Here is a 21085-nt window from a genome sequence, read left to right as displayed (position 1 = left end):
GCTGTTGTAGCCTAGATAAGGGGACCCTTGGGGAATCTTATTGTAGACACACCTCTCTAAACCACTGCTAGGTTGAGGGGAGGTGGCCCTTTTTAGTAACAGGAGCATGAGCTCAGGTTTAGGATTGGAAGGTTGGCTCTACCATTGACTTGCTGTGTGACCCTCAGGCATCCACATAACCTCTCTGAGCCTCAGTGACCTCCTGAGCAGGCTGGGATCAGGGCTCTGAAGCCCCGGGCATGAGTCGGTGTCCTGCAAGCAGCCCAGGTGACTGTGTCATTTGGTGGTCTCGGCAGGTTGGGGACCAGATTCTGGAGGTGAATGGGCGGAGCTTTCTCAACATCCTGCACGACGAGGCGGTCAAGCTGCTCAAGTCTTCGCAGCACCTCATCCTGACGGTGAAGGACGTCGGGAGGCTGCCCCACGCCCGCACCACTGTGGACGAGACCAAGTGGATTGCCAGTTCCCGGATTGGGGACACCAGCACGAACTCGGCAGGGTCTGATTGCACTCCTCACTCTGATCTGTAACAATCCTGAGAGTCTGGGGTCCCCATCCCAGGGTCCTTTGCAGTTGCGGGCATGACCTTGGGCACATCCCTTCTCCTCTCCTGGCCTGTTTCCCGTGGAAAGCCGAACTGCATCATCTCGGGCAAATCACTTAACTTAATCTTGGGCCCTTAGTTGCTTTGTCTGAAAAGTGGGGATCATCACCCCTGCCTCCATCCAACTCTGGGAATGAGGACCCTGTGAGTTACCTGAGGAAAAGGGTCTTGGAAGTAATAAAGTGACTATAGTTGCTGATAGTGTCACGTGTCGCCTTTGGATTTCCAACAGGAGTCTCAGCCTGGCTGTGGCCTCCCAGGCCAGATCCACCCACAGCATCTCTCTCCCTTCCTTTCCTCCTCCTCTCCTGCCTCCCTTCCTTTTCGCCAGCGCAGTATCATAAATTAGTTAGCTACCAACTTTTTAAAAAGCATCAGGTTTCCCATGAAAAAAAAAAAAAACAACTCGATTTCTGGCTGCTTCTTTAAAATAAGGAGTTCTGGTGGCTTGAGCGCATGTTTTTTCATGAGATTAGGCTGGAACTGAGCTGCACCTGGGAGTTGCCTCTCTGGGTCTCCAGTTTGCCCCTGTCTTCCCCCCTCCCTAGGGTTGGCCTGACCCTGAGGCCATGGGTTGTCTCCTGTCCTTGTGTTACCTGCCTGGTCCTGTAGGGTTGGAAATGAGTCAGGAGTCCACCTTGCTCGGGTTGAGAAGCGCTGCCCACAGGGTCGATTGGGAGGCCAGAGCTGCTCGGCTGTCCAGGGGGTCACGTCCCCTTAAGCAGCCTCACGTCCCCTTGAGCAGCCCCAGCGGGTGGAGGCCAGGGCTCTCTCCTCCCACTCCAAATCAGCCTCTTCCTTGCTCGTGCCTATCCGAACTGCTCAGTCAGGCAGCTGAACACAGTTGTCTTTCTCCATAGGTTTCCTGGGGATCTTCCCACGGAAGGGACAAACAAGGTAGGGCGCTCCCCATCCATGGCTATCTTTGGCTTCTTCATGCATCCCTTGGGGGGTGGGGTGCTCCAGGCCTGGCAGGGTGTGCAGCCATCCACATGCATGCTCTCATTTCATTTGGGCAGTCTGCTGACTGTCCGTCCATCCTCCATTCCGCACATGTCTGTGAGCACCACCAGGTTCTGGGCGACACCCCAGGGCCCAGGGAAGATGGCGCTGAACAGACCAATCAGATCCCTGCCCTCACGGAGATTATACCAAGTGAAGGAGACACACAGAAAAAAACCCTGCCCATATATCTAATCACAGAAGATGTTCAGTGCCATCGGGCCAGGTGCTGGGTAGCATGAGAGAGAGGAACAGATGGGACATGTGATTTAGGCGGGGTGAGAGGCAGAGGGGAGGGCGAAGGCTCTCTGAGTTGGTGACACGATGCTTGGGCTGTGCACTGAATGTTAAATAGAAGTAGCCACATCGGAGTCTGGTGCAGGGGCAGGACGGGATGGTCTAGTCGGAGGGCGCAGCCCGTGCCAGAGCCCCGCGGTGGCAAGGAGAGCACGAGGGGGTGTGGTGAGCGAACAGGAGGTGGGAACAGAGTGACAACAAGCCCGGTCACTGGATCACACGGGGCTTTGTCGGCCGCCGAAGAGGTTTGGCTTCTAACTGAAAATAGTGGGATACCATGGAAGGGCTTAAGCAGGGGAGCAAGACGAGGGGATGTCTGTTTTTACAAGATCATTTCAGCAGCTCTGCGTAGGTGATGGGGGAGGCAGAGGGGATAAGAGGGGACACCGATGGCATCTTAGCCACAGCTCCGGATGATGCCAGAGGCAGTGGCAGGGAGGGGAAGGGGCTGTAGGCACATCTGCGCTCTATCTCGGAAGTAAAGTTACCGTTATCCCCGATTTACCGAGGGAGATCCTGAAACCCGGAGAATAAATTGGAAACCATAATAAAACCGTTCAACTCTGAACAATTAGAGCTGAGATGACATGGACCAGTGCTGTGTAGGGCATGGAGCCCTTTGCAACTGCACGAGGCCGCACAGTCTGAGAAGGGACCCGTAACCTCTCCTGCAGGTGCACCGTGCAGGCCGAGGCCACAGAGGACCCCCCCCCCCCGCCCCTCCACTGCGGTCACTGGCGTGGCCCGGCCACGTGGCCCCAGAGCTGTTCAGAATTCCTGGCCCCCTGTCTTCCTGTCTTTCAGCTGGGGTTCTACAAGGGGCCCGCGGGCTCCCAGGTGACGCTGAGCAGCCTGGGGAACCAGACACGCCTGCTGCTGGAGGAGAAGGCGCGCCACCTGCTGACGGAGCAGGAGTGCGCCACCATGGCCTACTACCTGGAGGAATACCGCGGCGGCAGCATCTCTGTGGAGGCCCTGGCCATGGCCCTGTTTGAGCTGCTCAACACCCACGGCAAGGTGACCGGAGCCCCTCATCCGGCAAGGCAGAGGCTCCCGAGGGCTCTGCCTCCTCCCTGCCTCCCTCTGTCCCCCACTCCTTTCCTGAGAACCGGCAAAGAAATCAGGTGGAATGGCCCTGGGGAGAGACTAGTGACCGAGGTGGCGCCCCTTGTCCCAGGGAAGGCAGCCCACAGACTGCTGGGGAAATAGTCGGTTAAAGTCCCCTGTGCTGCGGGCCCTAACGAAGTAGCTGTTGATGCTGAGCATGCATTTAGAATCATCTGGATTGTTCTTCAAAAGCGATGCCCGGGCCCTGCCCCAGGCTGGTTAACTCCACAGACATCTGTGGATGGGAGCCTGCCCCAAGCCCTCAGGTGCTGCCAGCTTTGAGAACCCTGCTCTAGAGGAGGTCTGGGGTCCAGAAGCTGCATAAAGGAAGACGTGATTAAACCCCCAGAGGAGTGGTTGCATGTGGGGAGGTTTAACAGACGAGACGCGATTTGGAGAGAAGTAGGGAAGGGCATTCCAGGTGGGAGGGACAGCCGTGGGCTTCCTGGCGTGTTGTGCGTGCTTGCTAAGATGCCAGTGAGGTGAGAGGGAAGCTGGTGTCAGATGAGGCTGGCCCAGCGTTCACGCCGTGGTGCTTGGACTTCTCCTAGGACAGTGGGGAGCCACAGGGGCTTAAGGAGGGAGAGGCCAGCGGTCAAGTTTGCATGCAGGTCATTTGGAGTAGCAGGGGATGGGTCCCCCCTGAGTGCCCTGTTTGTCCCCATCCCCAGTTCTCGCTCCTGTCTGAGGTGAGAGGCACCATCTTCCCCCAAGACCTGGACCGCTTCGACCACCTGGTGCTGAGGCGGGAGATCGAGTCCATGAAGGCACGGCAGCCCCCGGGCCCCAGGGCTGGGGACACCTACTCCATGCTCTCCTACAGCGACATGGGCTCATCGACAGGCAGCCATGGCACCTCCACCACCGTAAGCTCGGCCAGGGTGAGCTGCCCCTGCCCCATCCCTGGCTTGATGGCCAGGGGGTGGGGTGTCAAGATCGTGGCTTTGCAGTGAGACGCATCTAGGTGTGAACCTCAGCCCCACCCCTTACCAGCTCTGTCCCTCGCCTTTCTGAGCTTCCAGTTCTTCCCTTGGAAAAACCTCATCGGCGTTGCAGGCCTGATGCGTGCCCAGCAAGGCACTAGGAGACAGGTAGTGACCAAGACAGATGTGGCCCTGCCTCTTGGGCTCGCAGTCTGCCAGGGGGATGGAGGGTGGAGGGGGGGTGTGGGGGGGTGTGGGCAGGCTCAGGGAGAAAGGTGAAAAATACAGGTAATGAGACAAATAGAAAACGTAATAACAATCCGTGGCAGGATCCCACCAGAAGCCATGGCCCTGCCTTCATGGGGGTCATCGTGATGGGCTCTTAGCCGAGACACACCCTCTTGTCTTTGGAGCCCACCTGGACTTTCTCCCAGCCTCCCCAGCCTCCCCATGCGGTCCATCCTGGGTTTTGCCCCTCAGATGCTCAGAGGCACATTAACCCCAGGGGACCTTTGCAAGGAAGGAGCAAAGGAAATGCCTTGCTGCTTGGTATGGGAACCTGTTACCCCGTCCGTGTGGCAGGAAGAGCCGGGGCTGGAGGTCAGGAGAGCTGGCGTGGCTCACGCTCTCCTCTCCTGTCTTTAGATCACTCATCACCACTCTCCTGTGGAAAGGGCGGGGGAAAGCCGCATTTGTCAAGCCCTGCTGCTCCCAGACGCTGAATTGGGCGATCTTACACGTGGAATCTCAGTAGACTTGGGACAGATGCAGTCAGTTGTCCTGCTGGAGGAGCAGAGCTCCGGGGCTGTGGCGACGTCCACGGTTGCAGGCCGGTGGTTAGTGGGCACAGATGAGTCGCGACCAGCAGGAGACAGCCCTGGGGCAGTGCCCTTTCCTTTGCCGTCTGCTTTGGTTTCTTCTTAGCTCTGGGGATCTGAGTTTCTGGGGCACTTCTATGCCTCTGCCTTCCACCCCTACCATTCTGAGTCACCTTCCTCCCCAGGAGTCCTTGTCCCCGCCTTGGGGCGGGAGTCGGGGGGGTCGGGCAGCGGCCAGGCAGTCCTCTAGGGCTCTGGCTGTGGTAGAGGTAATGTCACGCTTTGGGACGAGCAGGTCCCTTCTGGGGCAGGGAAGAGAGCGTTGCCCACCTGGGCCTGCGTGTTTGGCTCTGTGCATGTGCTCTGATGTGGCACGCAGGTGGTGAGCTGACTTGGGTTGCAGGGACCTGGCCCGAGGGGCCAGTTCTCTCTGGGTCCGGCTCCACTGAGATTGGCCTTGGTAATGCCCATGTGGGGCTGCAGGAGCCGTGAGCCACTGCTCTGAGACCTGGGGGACTGCAGGTCCCTTTAGAATCGGGGATGAGAGATCCGGTAGGGGGGATGGGGTGTGTTTTAGCCTGGGAGGCAGGACCTTTATGTTTAACCCCTGGCTTCTCTGGGCCTCAGTTTCCCCGTGAGTAGAATGGCCCAAAGTCTTTGCCCGAGGCTCTGATGGCAGTCAGGGTAATGATTATGTCCAGCCCAGCACTGGCCTGCCGTGACCTTGCCCAGCCCAGGGGTCTCCCCCAAACCTGAGAAGTGCTGGCCCCCACCAGTCTCGGCCCTATGCTTCACTGGCCAGTGCCTCAGTTTCCCCACCTGCACTTGGGCAGCGGTGCTGCTATGCCCAGCTTGTTGGGAGAATTAAATGAGGAGTAACCTGCCTATTGGTGCCAGCATCCCAGAAATGCCGTCCAGACCCCGAGGGCAGGTGAAGCCTCTGCTCTCACTGACTTCCCCGAACCTGGCTGGAGAAAACCACCTTGAGGATTTGCAGCCGGGGCCTTGCAGACACTTGGAGGCTTCTGGAAAGCACTAAGTTGAGGCTTTGCTACCCTCCTTCACTCTTTTCCTGCCTCTGGCACCCTCACACGCACAGCCTGGGGCTCCATCCCTCAGACTCAGAGCTTCGCTGTCGGCACAAGGCTTGGGCCTCTCTGTAATGCAGGTTTTCTCTGATCCAGTCTTTTGAACAAGGTCCTCCTTCAGGCTCTGCCTTCCATTAGCAGGTGTGACCTTGGACAAGTCACTTCTCTTCCCCGGGCCTCCATTTTTCCATCTGCCAAATGGGAGTGACGATCCCAGCCTCGCCTGCTGGCAAGTCCCAGGCTTTCCTTCAAGGAGGCAGTCATCATGAAGGACGGCTGGTTGTGGCAACAGGACCTTTACTTCATCCCTCCTTTATGCTCGCCCCAAGCGTCTAGAGGAAACAGAAAAGGGATCTTAGAGAATCGTGTTCACTTTGCCTTTCTCTGTGTGTGTGCATGCGTGCATGTTTGGCAGAGGGGTGGCTGCTACGCCCACCCCATCCCTAATATTTATTCGATGTATTTTTCTTTTTGCCTTTTGCCCACCCTTCCTCCCCAGGAGCGGCTGCTGTGGCTTATAGACCTGATGGAGGTACCGTCCTTCCTGCCGGGCGGGGCCGTGGGAGTCCCTTAGCCAGGGTGGAGGTAGGGGGCCGTGGCCTTCCTGCCACCCCCTTATGTCTGCGCCCAGCCCTGGTGGGAACTGGGATGCTTCTTGGTGCTCACTGTCTCTCCTGTTGGCCAGTCCATCAGGTTTCCTCAGGCTCTGGGGTGAGAATTCTCTCCGCTTAACCGCCAGCCCTACCACTTCCTTGCTGTGTGACCTCAGAAAGGGATTTTACCTCTCTCAGCTCAGTTTTAGGATCTGACAGATGAGGATGATAATTTCTGCACTGTGGAGCTGTTGAGAGACCTCTTGTCTTTTCACATGCTATAAACTCTGTCTGGAGTGTTCTCTTTCCCACTTCATATGGCCTGGCTGTCTCCTACGTGTGCATCAGCCCTACGCTCACATGCCACCTCTTCCCAGAAGGCTTCCCTGATTCTCTGACTTCCCTATGCTCCTCTAGCCCCCTGGGTGTCCCATTGTCCTGACTCTTGTCTCATTATATTCTAATAACGTGTACCAGCCGGGCTGGCTACTCCCCTGACCACAGCAGCGATTGTGTCTAGAGTCACCAATGACTCTCCAGTCCCTAGTGTCTGGCCCAGAGCCTGGCCCATAGGAGCAACTGGGGCCTTTCCTAATAATCATCATTGTTGGCATTTGTCGAGAGGTCTTCGTGGCATTGTGATAATGCTTTCCAGTTGTGTCTTCTTTGACCTTCCCAGTAGCTAGGAGTGGCAGGTACCGCCACGATCCCCACTGCACAGAGAAGAAAACCAAAGTCAGAGAGAGAAGCGACTTGGTCCAGGTCACTCAACTAGTGAGTGGTGGAGTCAGGATTCGGTATTCATCTGCTCACCACCAAGTGCCAGGCACTGGTCTGCGACCCCAGCACGTGTCCGTGAGCTTTCACTGCAATGATGCTGGACCCCCAAATCTGGATGGACAATAATCCAAAGCATTTCTTTCTTGTGACCCAAATCCTGTCCCTCATGGAGCTCACCTGCTTTCCTGTCTCTGTTCAAACGCCTGTCACCTGGCTCTCACCTCTTCCTGGGTTTGTCTTCCCTGGTAAACAGGAGGGACCGGGGACCAGGCAGGGACAACGTCTTTCTCCCATCTGTATGCCCAGTGCCTGCCCAGGCTCTGGAAGTGACTTGGGGCCCAGGAAATGTGGAGCAGAAACTGAAATGAATCCGCCCGCCCTGGCTACTCAGGATTATCTTCTAACATCCCAGCCTTCTAACCATCTACCTCCCACATGGCAGGAAGATGTCCCTTGCTCTGGCGTTTGGACCGGCAGAGCGGCAGGCAGCTGGCTCACGTGATCCAGATGCCCCAGACGGTGGCCCCAAATGGAGCCAGTTTCCATTCAGCCCAAATTCTGCGGGCCACGCTGTGCAGTTAGCAATCACAGGTTAAACGTGGCTCATTCTGCAGCCCTTTTCCCTTAAACCAGACAGAATCGATCAGAGGAGATCAGATGCAGCCTTCCGCCATTGACAAATTGTGTTTCTTTTCCATTTGTCTAATGAGAGCCAGCCCTGGGAATTTTTCCTGCCTCCAAACAATGTCATTCCCTCCCCATACGGATGTCAGCTGGGAGAGCTTAGCAGAAGCACGGCCTGCCTGCCATTTCTTGAGTTCTTCATGTGGTACAAGCCAGCCGGGGGCAGAGGGGCTTGAGTGCACAGGCTGGGGAGTCCCGCAGACCGGGGCTGGTCTCCCCAAGTGCTAGCCCTGTCACCTTGGGCAGGTGACTGAAGCTTTTGGAGCCTCAGTTTCCACATCTGTACACTAGCCGAGAAGACCAGTCATCTGTGGGTTGTCGTGAAAATTCAGTGAAGAGCTCGGGAGTGGACTTGCAGGCGTGGAGTACTTGGGAGCCTATTCTTCTGACACCCTAAAGGCTGGCATAGGGCACTGCAGGGGACTGGGGGGGAAAGGGGGTTGCAGAGGCCAAGGCCAGCCTTCTACCTACGAAGCAGGTGTCGTTGAGGTCAGGGGTGACTGCTGGGACGGCCCCACCTTCACCTCAGCCCCTTTCCACCAGGAATAGAGAGGTTTGCACTCTAAGCCTCTCGTGTGTCTGGAAAGGGGCACCCTGGGCCCACCAAAGGATGCTGGGCCTGGGGCCCTGCCTCTAAAAGCCTTACTGTCCCTGTCTCCAGGCCGTAAGGTGAGAAGTGGGTGCTGGCCCAGCATGGCTGTCAGCGCTTTGCTCCCCTATGGCCTCTACGCTTTCCTCCTCATCTGAGGAGGGAAAAATCTGGGGCAAAAGGAGGGTGGAGAAGCTCAGGCCTGCGTCAGGCCCTTCCGGCTGCAGGGACCCCTAGTGAAGGTAGCTCTTCCCAGAAACAGGGAGCAAATGATCAGAGGACCTTTTCCCACCTCCCGTGTTGTGACTGGATGGGTTTAGAGAGTCCTCTGCTGGGCGAGCCCTCCTGCAGTGGGGGAGCAGGAAGGAGCCCAACTATTCGCTCATTCATCAGCCAGTCCTGTGACAAGCACTCACTGAGCACCCCAACCACCCCCACCCCCCCCATCCCGGGCTCTGAGATGACCGCACCTGCTGCCAGGAGGCTTAGCAAGTCCTCTCGGGAGGGCAGCCTCAGATCAAATCACCTACATAATTCACGCCCTGAGAAGTGGGTCGAGGACTCAGGCCCTGACCAATGCAGGCCATCAGGGAGGAGATGCTTGAGCCGAGATCTAAAGTCATTGGCATCAACCGGGCAATCCACAAGGCAAGGAGCTGAGGGGGCCAGATCGGCATGTGCAAAGGCCCTGAGCTCAAGGTCTGTGGACCCTGGAAGGAACTGTGGGAGGTCAGGAGGGCCAGAATGCCAGGGGTGAAAGGGAGAGGGTACAGGATTAGTAGCAGGAGGCGCCGGGGACTCGGGCATTAATCCTGAAACCGTGGAACGCCACTGAGGGTCTTCAGGCAGGAAGTGACATGATCTTGTCTGCATCTTTTAAGATGCTTCCCCTGTGTGTGGAGAGAGCTCAGGGGCGCGGGTGGATGGGGTGACTCGGCGGGGCCACTGCTGCGGTCCGGGCATGCAGGTCTGTTGTCGGGCAGACTGACCCTGCAGCCCCTGTCCCAGGAAGCTGCTCGGTGCCCAGATCGGGGCATGGCACGGCTGGAGTTCGTTTTTCTGCTTGAGTAGAACAGCCCATTCCCCCCTAAGAGGCCTCAGCACGAGCGCCCCGCATCCTCAGAACCATAAATCCCTCAGAGGCTTCAGTGAGCCTCAGGGTGTCTGAAATAAGCAACACTCCTCGCTGCCAGCCCTTTGCGGTGCATCTGCCTCCCCGTGTGGGGACTCGGGGGAGTGCTGGAAGCTGTTTCCAGCAAACAGAACCAAGTCCACAGAGGCCAGCCCTGCTCCTCCGGAGCCTACAGTCCCCGGGGTATAAAACAGGGGTCAGACCAGGCATTGACCTAAGACGGGGGTCTTTACCTTTCCTGTGCCATGAACCCCCTCTGGCAGGCTGGCAAGCCCTGGCACCCCTTCTCAAAAGAACAGTCTTAAGTGTTTAAAAGAAAATACATAAGGGTTACCAAAAAAACCCAAATCATATAGCAGAACGCCGTTTTCGGAATACCAAACCGATTGGAAACCGGGCGCTTCCTGATGAGCCCGCGCAGTAGCAAGGTCTGACCGGGTCAGCGAGCCTGTTACTGTGAAGCCGGGCTGAGCCCAAGTGGGGTTTGGTGGAATCTGCAGCAGCCGGGATGTGATGGGAAAGACCTAGGACTTCTGCCGGCGACAGTGTTTCCGGCGCTGCTGATTCTGCTGGGCGGCGTCGCCTCCGTTTATAAGGAAGGAAATGTCACGTATGGGCTGGAGGTTCACGAAAAGAGAGAGGCAGTGTTTTCCCTCAGCTGGGTTCTTGGGTCACCGCACCCCTCCTGGAGCCCTGCTCTCCTGCACCTGTCCTGAGGGCCCTTCCAGCCCTGACCTGGAGATTCTGGGTCATGCGCTCTGTCCACTGAATGAAGTCCGTTTCCTGAGACCGCTGGGAGGGAGATGCATGGGGGCAGAAGGTAGCACGGTCTGTCTGCGCCGCACAGGCCTACGGGGGACTTCTGTGCTTTGGTGAGCAAACATGAAGGCAGGAGTGGACAGCTGGTGAAAGTGCCCAGAGCCAGCCAGGAGCCGGGGCAGTTCCCATGGTCTCGGCCACGCGAGTGGGTGTGGGTTCAGCCCTCTGTTTGGGGACCCTGTCTCTCCCGGTCCACCCCTCTGCCCTTCCCTGTGAGCTTCCAGACTTCCGGCCCCGCCCCATGCTTGGGGAGCTCAGGAGCAGGACCATCCTGTCTCCACCAGCATGGCCATCAGCCCAGGATCTGGCTCCGTGATCCTTTTGGATCCCAGTCCTGTCCCCTTCACTCCAGCAGCCCCACTGCCACCCCCCCGCCCCAGGAATGCCAGGACTCTGGCTCTCCCTAGCTGGTCCCCTCCCCCACCCGGACCTTCCTGGGGTGATGGTCTTGTCCCCCAGCTCTAGCTCTTTCCTCTTTCTCCCTCTCTACCTCCCCCTCCTGTCTTCCTTCTCTCTTACTCCCACACCCCTCTCTGCTTTCCCCTCCTCTGTCCATCCACCTGGCCTTGGGCAGAAATCTCAGCCCCATGATGACCTTCCAAGAACTTCTGTGACAGGGTCTCCATTTCCCATCTACAGAGAGGGGAGGCCCCCTAGCCTCAGGCCTCTGGTGCATTTAGGGGCAGAGTTGGGGGAGAGCCTGTTGTCCTGACATCAGAGTAAAGAAGCCAGAAGAACAAAGAGCTGAAAATAGCACCTTTATATAAGAGCCTTCCCTGTGTAATGAGGGGATGAAGGAGGAGATACCAGGGAACTGGGCTGGAGCAGGGGGGGAAGGAAGAGGAGGGCCTCGTTTTGCTGAGGAGACACCTGGGCCAGCAATCACCTGGAAGCATCACCGCTTCCAGAATCACGAGTCCCCCTGGCAGAGGTCAGCATGGGTGGCTGCCCTCCATCATTTCATTTTATTTTGGCCCCATAGTTCCCTCAGACCAGACTCCTGGGATATCCGGGCCCAGACTGGGCCAGCTCAGACAAAAAGAAATTTTTTTCTCTGAGAGGAAGGAATTTTCTGAACCATCACTGATTTGAGGAGGAAGGAGATGGAGGGAGCAGCTGGTCCTGAGGGCGTCCTGGCTCTTGCGGCAAGCAGTCTGAATAGCAGAGTCAGACCTTGAATGTGGCTCTGCTTCCCGCCTCATCCTTGCTGTGTGACCTTGGGCAGGTGGCCTTCCCTCTCTGAGCCTCAGTGACCTCAGCTGTAGAACGGATGAAGGGCCCCCTCTAGCAGGACTGAGCCACTGAGTCTAAACCCTCAGCCGGTCTCTGGCCTCAGTGGGTGAAGGAAGAGGGGGGCCCCAAGCAGCTGGCTTTTGTGGGAGGGCACGATGAGGAGGCCAGGATGCACAGGCTGGCTCCTGCGTGAGCTCTGACCTTGATCCTCCTCTCGAAGCCTGTTCCTCGAGCGTTTCTGCTGACGCATCCCCAGGGTTCTTAGCCTGCAGTCTGTAGCTATTTCAGATGCACAAGGAACATGGCTCGGGGACTCGGGGCTCCTGAGCGTCTGGATCTGGCAGATGGCGTCTGGCAGGGCCTGGCTCTGACCCGTCTGCTATATGCTCCACTTCAGGCCTTCCTCCCAGGGCTGGAGATTTCTCCCCGCTCCTCCCCGCCCCTCCCTGCCCCTCCATCCTCACCCTCCAGACTTTCCATCCCTGCCTTCTGAGTCGGCTCCAGGATGCTATTAATAGCAAGGACAGGCTGAGGCCAGGGGCCAGTGATGGCTATATTGTTTCGGGTCAGCAAGGAGCTGACTCCCAGGGCCTTCTGGTTCCTACGATATCGGGGCCCTATCTCATTCTGGGGTCAGGGTAGTGCTGCACGGGCTTTGGGGCTACCCCCACACAGGTTAGAAACCTGATCCACTGTAGAACGTCTGTGTGGTCTTGGACAGGTCACTTCCCTCTCTGAGCTTAAATGTAAAAGCTGTGAACCAGGGAGGATGCCAGGGCCTGCCTCACAAGGAGAATCAAATGAGATCATGTAAGTAAAACGCCCGGCCGAGGCCTGGTGCTCCCCAGTTGGTGGTTAGTTCTCTGCCGTACCTCTAAGCGAAAGTCACACCTGCTCTGTGGTCTGTGGCAAAGACATGCTTGTGCTGTCAGGGCTCTGGATCCTTCCTCTCTCTCTCCCAGGGGCCCAGTTGCCACTGTCGGCCACATCAGTGATCCTGAACAACAGTGTGTGGGCACCTGCTGTGTGCACGGCCCTCTGCAGGCTGTTGGGGATGCAGTGACCTGCCCATCATTTACCCCCGTGAGCCAGGGCTGCCTGGTAAATGCTTGTTGACTAAATAAGTGCCCAAAGCTCTGAATGTACCAGAACAGGACAGAATGCTGTGTCTTTGGGCCCACCGTGGACTGTCACCTGAGCCCCCCCCGGGTGCCTGCAGGTTGAGCCCAGGGACAGGCGGCAGTGGCTGCATCTGAGTGTGGCAGAGGCCCCTCCTGCCTGAGCGCTCCTTAGGTGTTAATACGTCAGGCCCACGCGAGAGGGACTGCCGTGAGCCCATTCTGCAGATGAGGAAACCAGCATGGAGCGGACCAGGGATTTGCCCTCCGTCCCCTGGCTGTGAGGGGCAGAGCTGGGGGTGATCTCAGAGAAGCCAGGAGTGGTGCCGCTTACTCAGTGCATGGGAGGGCAGCCCTATCACTCCCCCTCCCGAGGATCCCCTCCTGTCTTTGCATCCCTGAGGCTGCCGGCAGCACCTTCCCGTGAGCCAGTGTACAGGGGATAGGGTTGGAGATAGTCGGGACGCTGAAGTTTGCATGGAAGCCTCAGCTTTGTTGGTAAAATGAGGCAGGTGTCCCAGCCTGACATCACGGGACCAGATGAAGAGGCCTGGGTACAAAAGGCTCTAAGCCGGGAGGGTTGGAGGGTTCCCATGACTGGTCTTCGTGATTACGTGCCCTTTGCCTGCCCAGGATGTTCAAGGCTCCAGGAGCATCATTCGAGATGGGGATCAGTGTGGAGTGACCTGGCAGCCTGTGTCCCAGGGAGTATGGCATCAGGGGACCCCTCCATTGCTACCCACTGCCTTCACCCTAATCCGAGCCACCATGACTGCTCTCCACAATGGTCTGCAGTAGCTGCCTTGCCTAATTCTCTGCCTGCTGGGGCCCCCTCCATGCCAGCCTGAGTGATTGATGGATTCATTCACCCATCAATTCATTCACGATTCATTTACTTAGTAAATATTTATCAAGCAGCCACAGTCCTAAACACGGAGGATAGAGTAGGGACCAGGTAGTCACAAGTCCTGCCTTTGAGGAGTTTTTATCCTAATAGGAGAGACAAACAAGAAGCAAATCAATAATATAACCTCAGGCGGTGGTAAGTCTTATACAGAGAAGTGAAGCAGGGTCAGGGGTTAGACGGGGGTGTGGGGGTGTGGAGGGGTGCTGTTTTAGACAGGGCTGGTCCAGGAAGGCCTCACTGAAGTCAGAGCTAAATGAAGTGAGGGAATGAGTCTGTGGGGGCAGGGAGAGCAGTGAGTGCCAAGGCCCTGGGGTAGGAACCATCCCACCCTGTTGGAGGAGTAGCAAGAAAAGGCCCCATCACGAGGCACAATGAGTGCAGACTTTGGAATTTTCTCCAGGGAAAATGGAAAGACCCTGGAGGGTTAGGAGCTGGGGAGAGATATTATCTGACTGATGTTTCAAGGATTGCATCCTGGCTGTTGGGTGAAGGACGTGTAAAGGAGAAAAATAAACCAGGGCGGGGCGTAGGGGTTGTGATTTTAGGTGGGGTCGTCAGGGTAGACTTCTTGGAGGAGGAGATATTTGGGGAAGGTCTTGAAGGAGGTAAGAACGGAGTGTGCCTTGTGGATAGCTGAGTGGGAGCATGTTCCAGGCAGAGGGGACAGGCAGTGTGACGGCCCTGACGTGCCTGCATTGTTCCCGTGTGGCTGGAGAGGGAGTGAGTAAAGGGAATCTTCATAGAAGACAAATTGACCATGTCGCCATGGCAACCCACTGCCCTCAGCCTCAAGTCCCAGCAGCTCCATGCTTGAGTCATGTGGAACAGCTCGAAGATTCTCATACCTCCTTCCTGCTTTATGCATGCCCTACCCTCTGAAACACCATCATTCCCTCCTCTGCCCAACTCACCCACAAGAATCAACTTTAAGCCATGCTCCCTACTCCAGGAAGCCTTCCTTGATAACCCCTCCCCAGCTGTTTATATGCCTGTAACTCCTCACTCTGTGCACAGTCTCCTCCTTGCTTGCTTGTGTTGAACCCACTTCCTCGAGGCTTCTGAAGGCAGGGGTGGTGTCTCCCCTCCTCTGTGGCCCCAGGCCCTCATCAGTCCAGCATTGATGGCTGCACTTGAGACGTGAACCAGGTGTTGGTGGTGGAGGCTCGTTGCCATCCTGGGCTCTGTGGGGTGGAGAAATGGCTCCCCTGAGCCCTCAAGAGAGCTACTTTAGAGAGGGGTGCTGCTCAGCCTCCCAGGGACGGCCTGCACATGACCTAACGGCAGCTCAGTGTCACTTGAGGGAGCATGAGGCTTCTTCCGGTGAGTTAGAGAAGGAAGCAAGAAATGGGCATTTTTGCAAAATAAGGTATGTTTAAACCTTAACTACCTGCCTCACAATTAAAATCATTAAAATTAAAAAAGAGAGAGACTCTACCTCTCACTTGCATCCTGCCATTGTCACACCTTCCTGGGCTTCTGTGTGTGAGCACCTTTGGATTTTGGAAGGCTCTGAGCGTGTGGAGTGTGGCACCTGGGGCCCAGCTTCGGGAGTTCCCAGCCCAGGCCAGAGCCACCCCACAGATAGTTCAGGGGAGGCCTGCAAAGCCTCAAAGAAAAATTGATTTCAAAATGACCGGCAGGAAAATTGACATTAATTTTAATGTGTAAATTTCCCAAGAGCGGGGCATGTCAGGACAAGCAGAAACCACAAGAAGGTGTCACGGGGCCCATCATGGGTTGTGGTATCTCGGAGGGCAAAACTGCTTTCTCCCTCTCAGTTTATATTTGCTCAGATTGCTTTCTTCATTTCTAGAACACTCTGGACCTGGAGGAAACTGGTGAGGTTGTCCAGGGCAATATGAACACCCTCCCAGATGTTTCCCTGGTAAGGCCCTCTCTGGCTCTTTCCCTGAGTTTTGCCCTCCCTGGTCTGCCTGAGGCCCTGGGGGGCTGGCTCCTCAGTGAGAGCCATGGGGAGGGGACAGAGGCTCTCAGACCCGGCCCCAGGCCTGTGCACAAGGGCGTCGCTCAGCCCTCTCCGGCGGCGGGAGCCGGGACTACTCTCATCCCTTTCTGGGGATTTCAGGCAGGGAGTCAGGCTGTTTGTTTGCCATGTAGGTGTTACTTTTGATGTGTTATCTGAATGTTATCATGACTGACACACGGAGTGTGTGAACTCCCTGAAGAGGCCATGTGACCACACCACACCGGAAATGGAAGTTAAATGTGACCTTGGACCCCTGTGTGCACATCCACAGCCTGGGCAGCATCACTCTGATTCTGACCCAAATAACTTCTGAATGGCCTGGACTCTGGAACCAGCTGCCTGGGTTCATATCCCACCTCTGCCACTGACTGTGTGACTTCGGGCAAGTTTCTTAACCTCTCGGTGCCTTAGTTTTCCCCTCTGTAACATGGGGATAATAATTGTGTACCCGCCCCACAGTTTGTGGCCAGGGGTAAACGAGTCCATTTAAGTAAAGCATTTGGGACAGTGCCTGCTCTGATGTCAGAGCTTTCAAGTGCTGGATGTTGGCCTAGGCAGAGGGAAAATGGCAATGCCCGTCTCCGCCGCTGCTGCTCACCGTGCACCTGCTGGACGGCAGGCACCTGCAAACCCGTGACGCACGGGGCTCCTCACATCCCCACACTCCCGCTGCGCAGGTGCAGGTTCCCCACTGCCCAGAGAGGCGCTCCGAGAGGCTCTGTGCCTTGCCCAGGGCCACACAGCCCCCCGAGCCCATGTGACTGTCCCCTTCCGTCCATTCTCTCTCCCTCCAGCCCCGCGCATCTCCTGTCTCTAGGAGCCACGATAATCTTCCCAAAAGAAAAGCCAAAGAAATGCTTTTTCTGTTTTGTTTTGTTTTGTTTTTTTCCCATTCTCCGCATCTACCTCTAATTAAGTCTTGTTCCCTGTGACAAGGCCTGGCTGATGCCAAGAGCTTCAGTTCCCACAGGTAACATTGCCATCCAGGGAGATGCACGGCAAGATGCCGACGCTTATCAGCTGCCGAGATGGGGGGAGCAGTTTTCCATTGGGGTGTTGCATTATTCAGAGTAGCGTGGCCAAGAGCTGATAGAGCGGGACAGCATTCCAGCCGCGGCCTGGGCCGCTCGGGGCTCCCCTCGGCCAGCTGCAATGGGCTCTGACTCCTTCCGCTCCTGTTGGGTCTTTTGGCAGGACGATGTGAAAGCCTCCGAGGCGCTGCCGAGCTCCAAGCCGCCGCCTCCCCCACCGCCTCTGGCCCAAGGCCACAACGGGCCGCCCGCGCAGCCGAGGAAGCCGGGGAAAGAGGACCTCCAGCCACCGTCCTCCGCGTCTTCCCACTCGGGCATCGTCTTCTCGGCCCCCAGGAACCGCAGCCCACGGGCGGGCACCGTGCCTGCCCCGGGGGCCGCCTCAGCACAAGACTCGCCCTCCTCCCCCATCTATGCCTCTGTGCCCCCTGCCAAGCCCGGCTCCAAGAGACCGCTGGACGCCCACCTGGCCCTGGTCAGCCAGCACCGCATCGGCCCCTTCCCGCGAGTCCAGTCGCCCCCGCACCTGAAGAGCCCCCCTGCAGAGGGTGGCTGCCTCCCGCCACCCTCCCCCTCCGGCCAGCCCGACGCGGCGGGCACAAACCAGCACTTCGTCATGGTGGAGGTGCACCAGCCCGACAGCGAGCCGGACGTGAACGAAGTGAGGGCGCTGCCCCAGGCGCGCAGTGAGTACTGGCCGCCCCCGTGGGGGCTGGGCTCGGGGCGCCCCCTGAGCCGTCCTGGGGCCATCCAGGCCGCTCCAGGCCGATCTGCCCATCCGCATAGAGTGGAAGTGTGCGCAGGGTCAGAGTGCCCCGGGAACAGGGTCCTGAGCCCGTGTGGATGTGGGTGTGAGCCCTAGCTCTGCCACTTAAGAATTGTGTGACCGCGCACAAGCCGTGGGATGGAGACTCAGTGACAGCCCCGCTGGGTGTCTGGGTGTCTTCCAGTGCCCCCAGTCCTGGCCACCCTGCAGTCTCCATCTCCCCAGTGAGACTGGGCTCCTTGAGGACAGGGGTGGCCTCTGTGATCTCTGTTCCCAGGACCTGGCATAAGGCGAGGGCTGGGAGAAAAGCAGGTATGGAAAGTACTGTCCCTGGACCCCCAGAGGTCTCCAGATCCGGGGGGCTGCAGGGTCAGAGTGCAGGCTCGGCCTTGCAGACACCTGGGACGAGGCTGCGGCCCCAGAGTTTCCAGAGGGTGTCCAGCTGAGGAGGTGGACAGCAGTATAAGGCCGGTTTTTCCCTCGCAGAAAGCCGGAAACCTTGGCAGGCCCTAGATCTGGCTCTAGATCGCCTCCCTCCCCTTAGCAAGTTGGGTGCCTTTTGCTGGATTCTGCTGCCATCTTGTGGCTAATGGGATGTATAGGTCCAGCCGTGGCCAGGGAAGGTGGCAGGCCAGGCCAGGGGCTGTGAACTGAGTGCCTGCTGTATGCCAAACAGTGGGCACACTAGGATGCAGAGTGCAGGGTCCCTGGGCTCAGGAGCTCGGTGAGGGAAGGCAGCTGAGGGGACAGCAGGCAGGATGTGATGAGACAAACCGGAGGTATCGCCTGGCCCTGAGCCCAACACACGATAATAAAATCTGCCTGTTGTGCAGGGTTTCCTGGGCACCAGATACGGTTCTAGGGGCCCTGCCTCTGTTAGCAACTCGCCTAACCCTCTCAGCAGCCCTGTGAGGCTCGTACTGTTGTCCCCATTTTACAGATGAAAAAGCTGAGTCACAGAAAGTTAACTGTGGGGCAGTCTAGCGCAAGTCTGTTCTCTTGCAGGCTTCACTCTATACATCGTATCTAATTAAGTCCTTATGATAATGCTTCTAGATGGGCATCATTGCTCCTATGTTGGAACAAAACCAGGGAGGCTCAGAGAAGCTATGTAACTCACCTGGCGTTGCTCGAGCTGGGCACAGAGGATTCAGACCTGACCTGCTGGTCTCTAGACTGTCTCAGATTCAGGGGCCCAGCAAAGCAGCTGGGGTTTGACTGGTGAATGAGGGTATGTGCCCACCACTCAGCTCAGGCCAGTGGGGTTGTGGAGGGTACAGACCAGGCATGACAAACCTTCCCTTGTTTTATTGAGAAGCTAGAAATTTTGTTTTCTGTGAAATACCCTAATTTGAGTGTGTTGGTTCATCATTAAAATTTGACAGCATTGTGCAAGTTAAAAAAAATAATAATAACCCACATCTGTAGGCTGGGTTTGCCTCCTGACCTCTGTTTTCATCATTATGCCATGGGCCGAGAACTGGGTGGTCAGAGCAGAAGTCTTGGCAGCCTCGGGACCAGCCCCGAGTGGAAGGGCAGATCTCAGTGGTGGAAAGGTGGTGGGGAGTCTCGCCTCCCTCCCGCCCTTCATTCCTCCCTAGTCCATGCCTGGGGAATCCCCACAGCCTTCCAGCCTGCAGCCCCATCACCTCCTCCAGGAACCCTCCCTGACCCCAGCAGTATAAACCGCCACTCTCCTCCCGTTCCCCCTCCCAGCAGGCTCCACACTCTCCCAGCTCTCGGACAGTGGGCAGACCCTGAGCGAGGACAGCGGTGTGGACGCCGGTGAGGCAGAAGCCAGCGCCCCGGGCCGAGGCAGACAGACGGCACCCACCAAGAGTAGGAGTAGCAAGGAGCCACCTCGGGACGAGAGGACCACGGAGGGGGCCGCCAAACCGGTGAGTGAGGAGGAGGGGATGCAGAGGACTGAGGGGAGGGCAGCCCCAGGTGGGGAACAGCAGGTCCCCGAGCAGGATTCAGCTTGACAGGTGACCACCACGGGGACGAAATGAGCCCCCATCACCGGAGGGATGTGGGTCCCCAGAGCAAACACTGGATCAGGAGTCTGAAGGCCCAGTTTAGGTCCCACTTTGGCCACTGACATTGACAAGCCGAGCGCTAAAAGTTGGTCGTGAGGGTCTTCCAGCTCGGGTCTGAGTTGGCGTGCTGGCTAAGGCAGTCAGGCCTGGGTCCGAGGCCTAGGACCACCACCAGGCAGCCTCGGGCCTTCCCCTTAACCTCCCGAGCCGGGGGTTATTGTAGCAATCAGAGAGCTGGGAACACCAGTTCTTAGCTTAGTGCTCGCATTCTGGCGCTCCCAGCCCGGGGCTGGAGTCTGAGCCCTCTTGACCCAGTGGTATGTCATGGCCAGCCCAGCCCCCTCCCCTCGCCCCCAGCCAGGCCTGTCCACTGAGAAGGCCTCAGGCACTGGTCTCCTTGCTCACACGCGCAGCCTGGACTCCTGGAGCCCACGTCCACCCTGGTCCGCGTGAAGAAAAGCGCGGCCACCCTGGGCATTGCCATCGAGGGTGGTGCCAACACCCGCCAGCCCCTGCCTCGGATCGTCACGATTCAGGTACCTCCGTGGGCCCCACTCGACCATCTCTCCCTACCCCTGAGGGCCCCTCTCTCAGCATCCCCAGGGTTCTGCCACAGACGCCCACCCCCACCCCCCGGGGATGACCCGGCCGCCAAAGGCAGACCCAGGCCCTTTGCCCTCCCTGAGCCTGTTTTCCTCGTCAGGGCAGCGGACACCCAGATTGTAGCCTGCTTGGCGGTGTTGGGCCTGACCTGGTGGGTGTTTAAGGCAGGCCAGCCTCGCCCTCAGCTGCCCCGAGTGCCCCTGCCCTGTGTCTCGCCCCTGCAGCGAGGTGGTTCAGCCCACAACTGTGGGCAGCTCAAGGTGGGCCACGTGATCCTGGAAGTGAACGGGCGGACACTTCGGGGCAAGGAGCATCGGGAGGCGGCGCGCGTCATCGCGGAGGCCTTCAAGACCAAGGAGCGAGACTACGTCGACTTTCTGGTCACCGAGTTCAATGTGATGCTCTAGAGGCGGAGGCCCGGAGGCCTCCCACTGTTGCCCAGTCCCCGGCCCCGGCCCCTCCTCCCTCCTGGCACTGTTAAGCTCCTTGAGGGCCCGAGCTGCATAGCCAGGGAGCAAGAAGACGTCCCCCCACTCTTTCCTGGCCCACTGGCCTGGAACCAGGAGAAGAAAGCCGGGGGAGGCAAACAGAAGGTCAGGTCGGGATCTGGTGCCATGCGTGGGGTACACGGTAGGCGCTCAGTATAAGCAGTGGGTGTCAGGAAGGAGAGAAAGTCCACCTGAGGCCTGCCAGGGCCTGTTCCCCTGGGTTGGGGAGGGGCACTGGTCCCCGTTCCCCCGCCAGCTAGGACCTGGCCCATCCTCCAGATGTCTGAGCCTTTATGTGGAGTGAGGCCACGCGAGAATTCGTGGACACGGCCCCCAGCCCAGGGGGCATCTCGAAGGACCTATAGTGCCACAAATAAGCATCAAGCACCCCCCCATTCACACCCCCATTCTTCCTGGCTCTTCATCCCCCCATAGTATTTATTATTTATTTCCCTCTCCTCACCCCTGGGGACCCCA

At 57.8% G+C, this 21085-nt stretch overlaps 1 protein-coding gene across 3 annotated transcripts in view; it reads left to right on the top strand.

Annotated features, from left to right (window-relative positions):
- WHRN (whirlin) overlaps positions 1 to 20527 on the top strand; it is an 88236-nt gene extending 67709 nt beyond the window's left edge. Inside the window, exons 4-12 of one of the 3 annotated variants that reach the window (XM_021691437.1) lie at positions 297 to 499; positions 1465 to 1501; positions 2708 to 2920; positions 3682 to 3891; positions 15508 to 15579; positions 16876 to 17398; positions 19198 to 19376; positions 19931 to 20053; positions 20345 to 20527. In XM_021691437.1, the coding sequence (XP_021547112.1) occupies positions 297 to 499; positions 1465 to 1501; positions 2708 to 2920; positions 3682 to 3891; positions 15508 to 15579; positions 16876 to 17398; positions 19198 to 19376; positions 19931 to 20053; positions 20345 to 20527 (1743 nt within the window). Of the gene's footprint in view, positions 1 to 296; positions 508 to 1448; positions 1502 to 2707; positions 2921 to 3681; positions 3892 to 15507; positions 15580 to 16875; positions 17399 to 19194; positions 19377 to 19930; positions 20054 to 20344 lie in introns of all 3 variants that reach the window. The other 2 variants (XM_021691436.1, XM_021691435.1) reach the window with 2 other exon arrangements.
- The last annotated feature ends 558 nt before the right edge of the window (positions 20528 to 21085 follow it).

The sequence above is a fragment of the Neomonachus schauinslandi genome, chromosome 13 (genome assembly GCF_002201575.2).
Source record: "Neomonachus schauinslandi chromosome 13, ASM220157v2, whole genome shotgun sequence".
Taxonomy (NCBI): Eukaryota; Metazoa; Chordata; class Mammalia; order Carnivora; family Phocidae; genus Neomonachus; species Neomonachus schauinslandi.
Note: the sequence above shows the minus strand (reverse complement) of the source record. Positions and strands in the feature narration are given on the sequence as shown.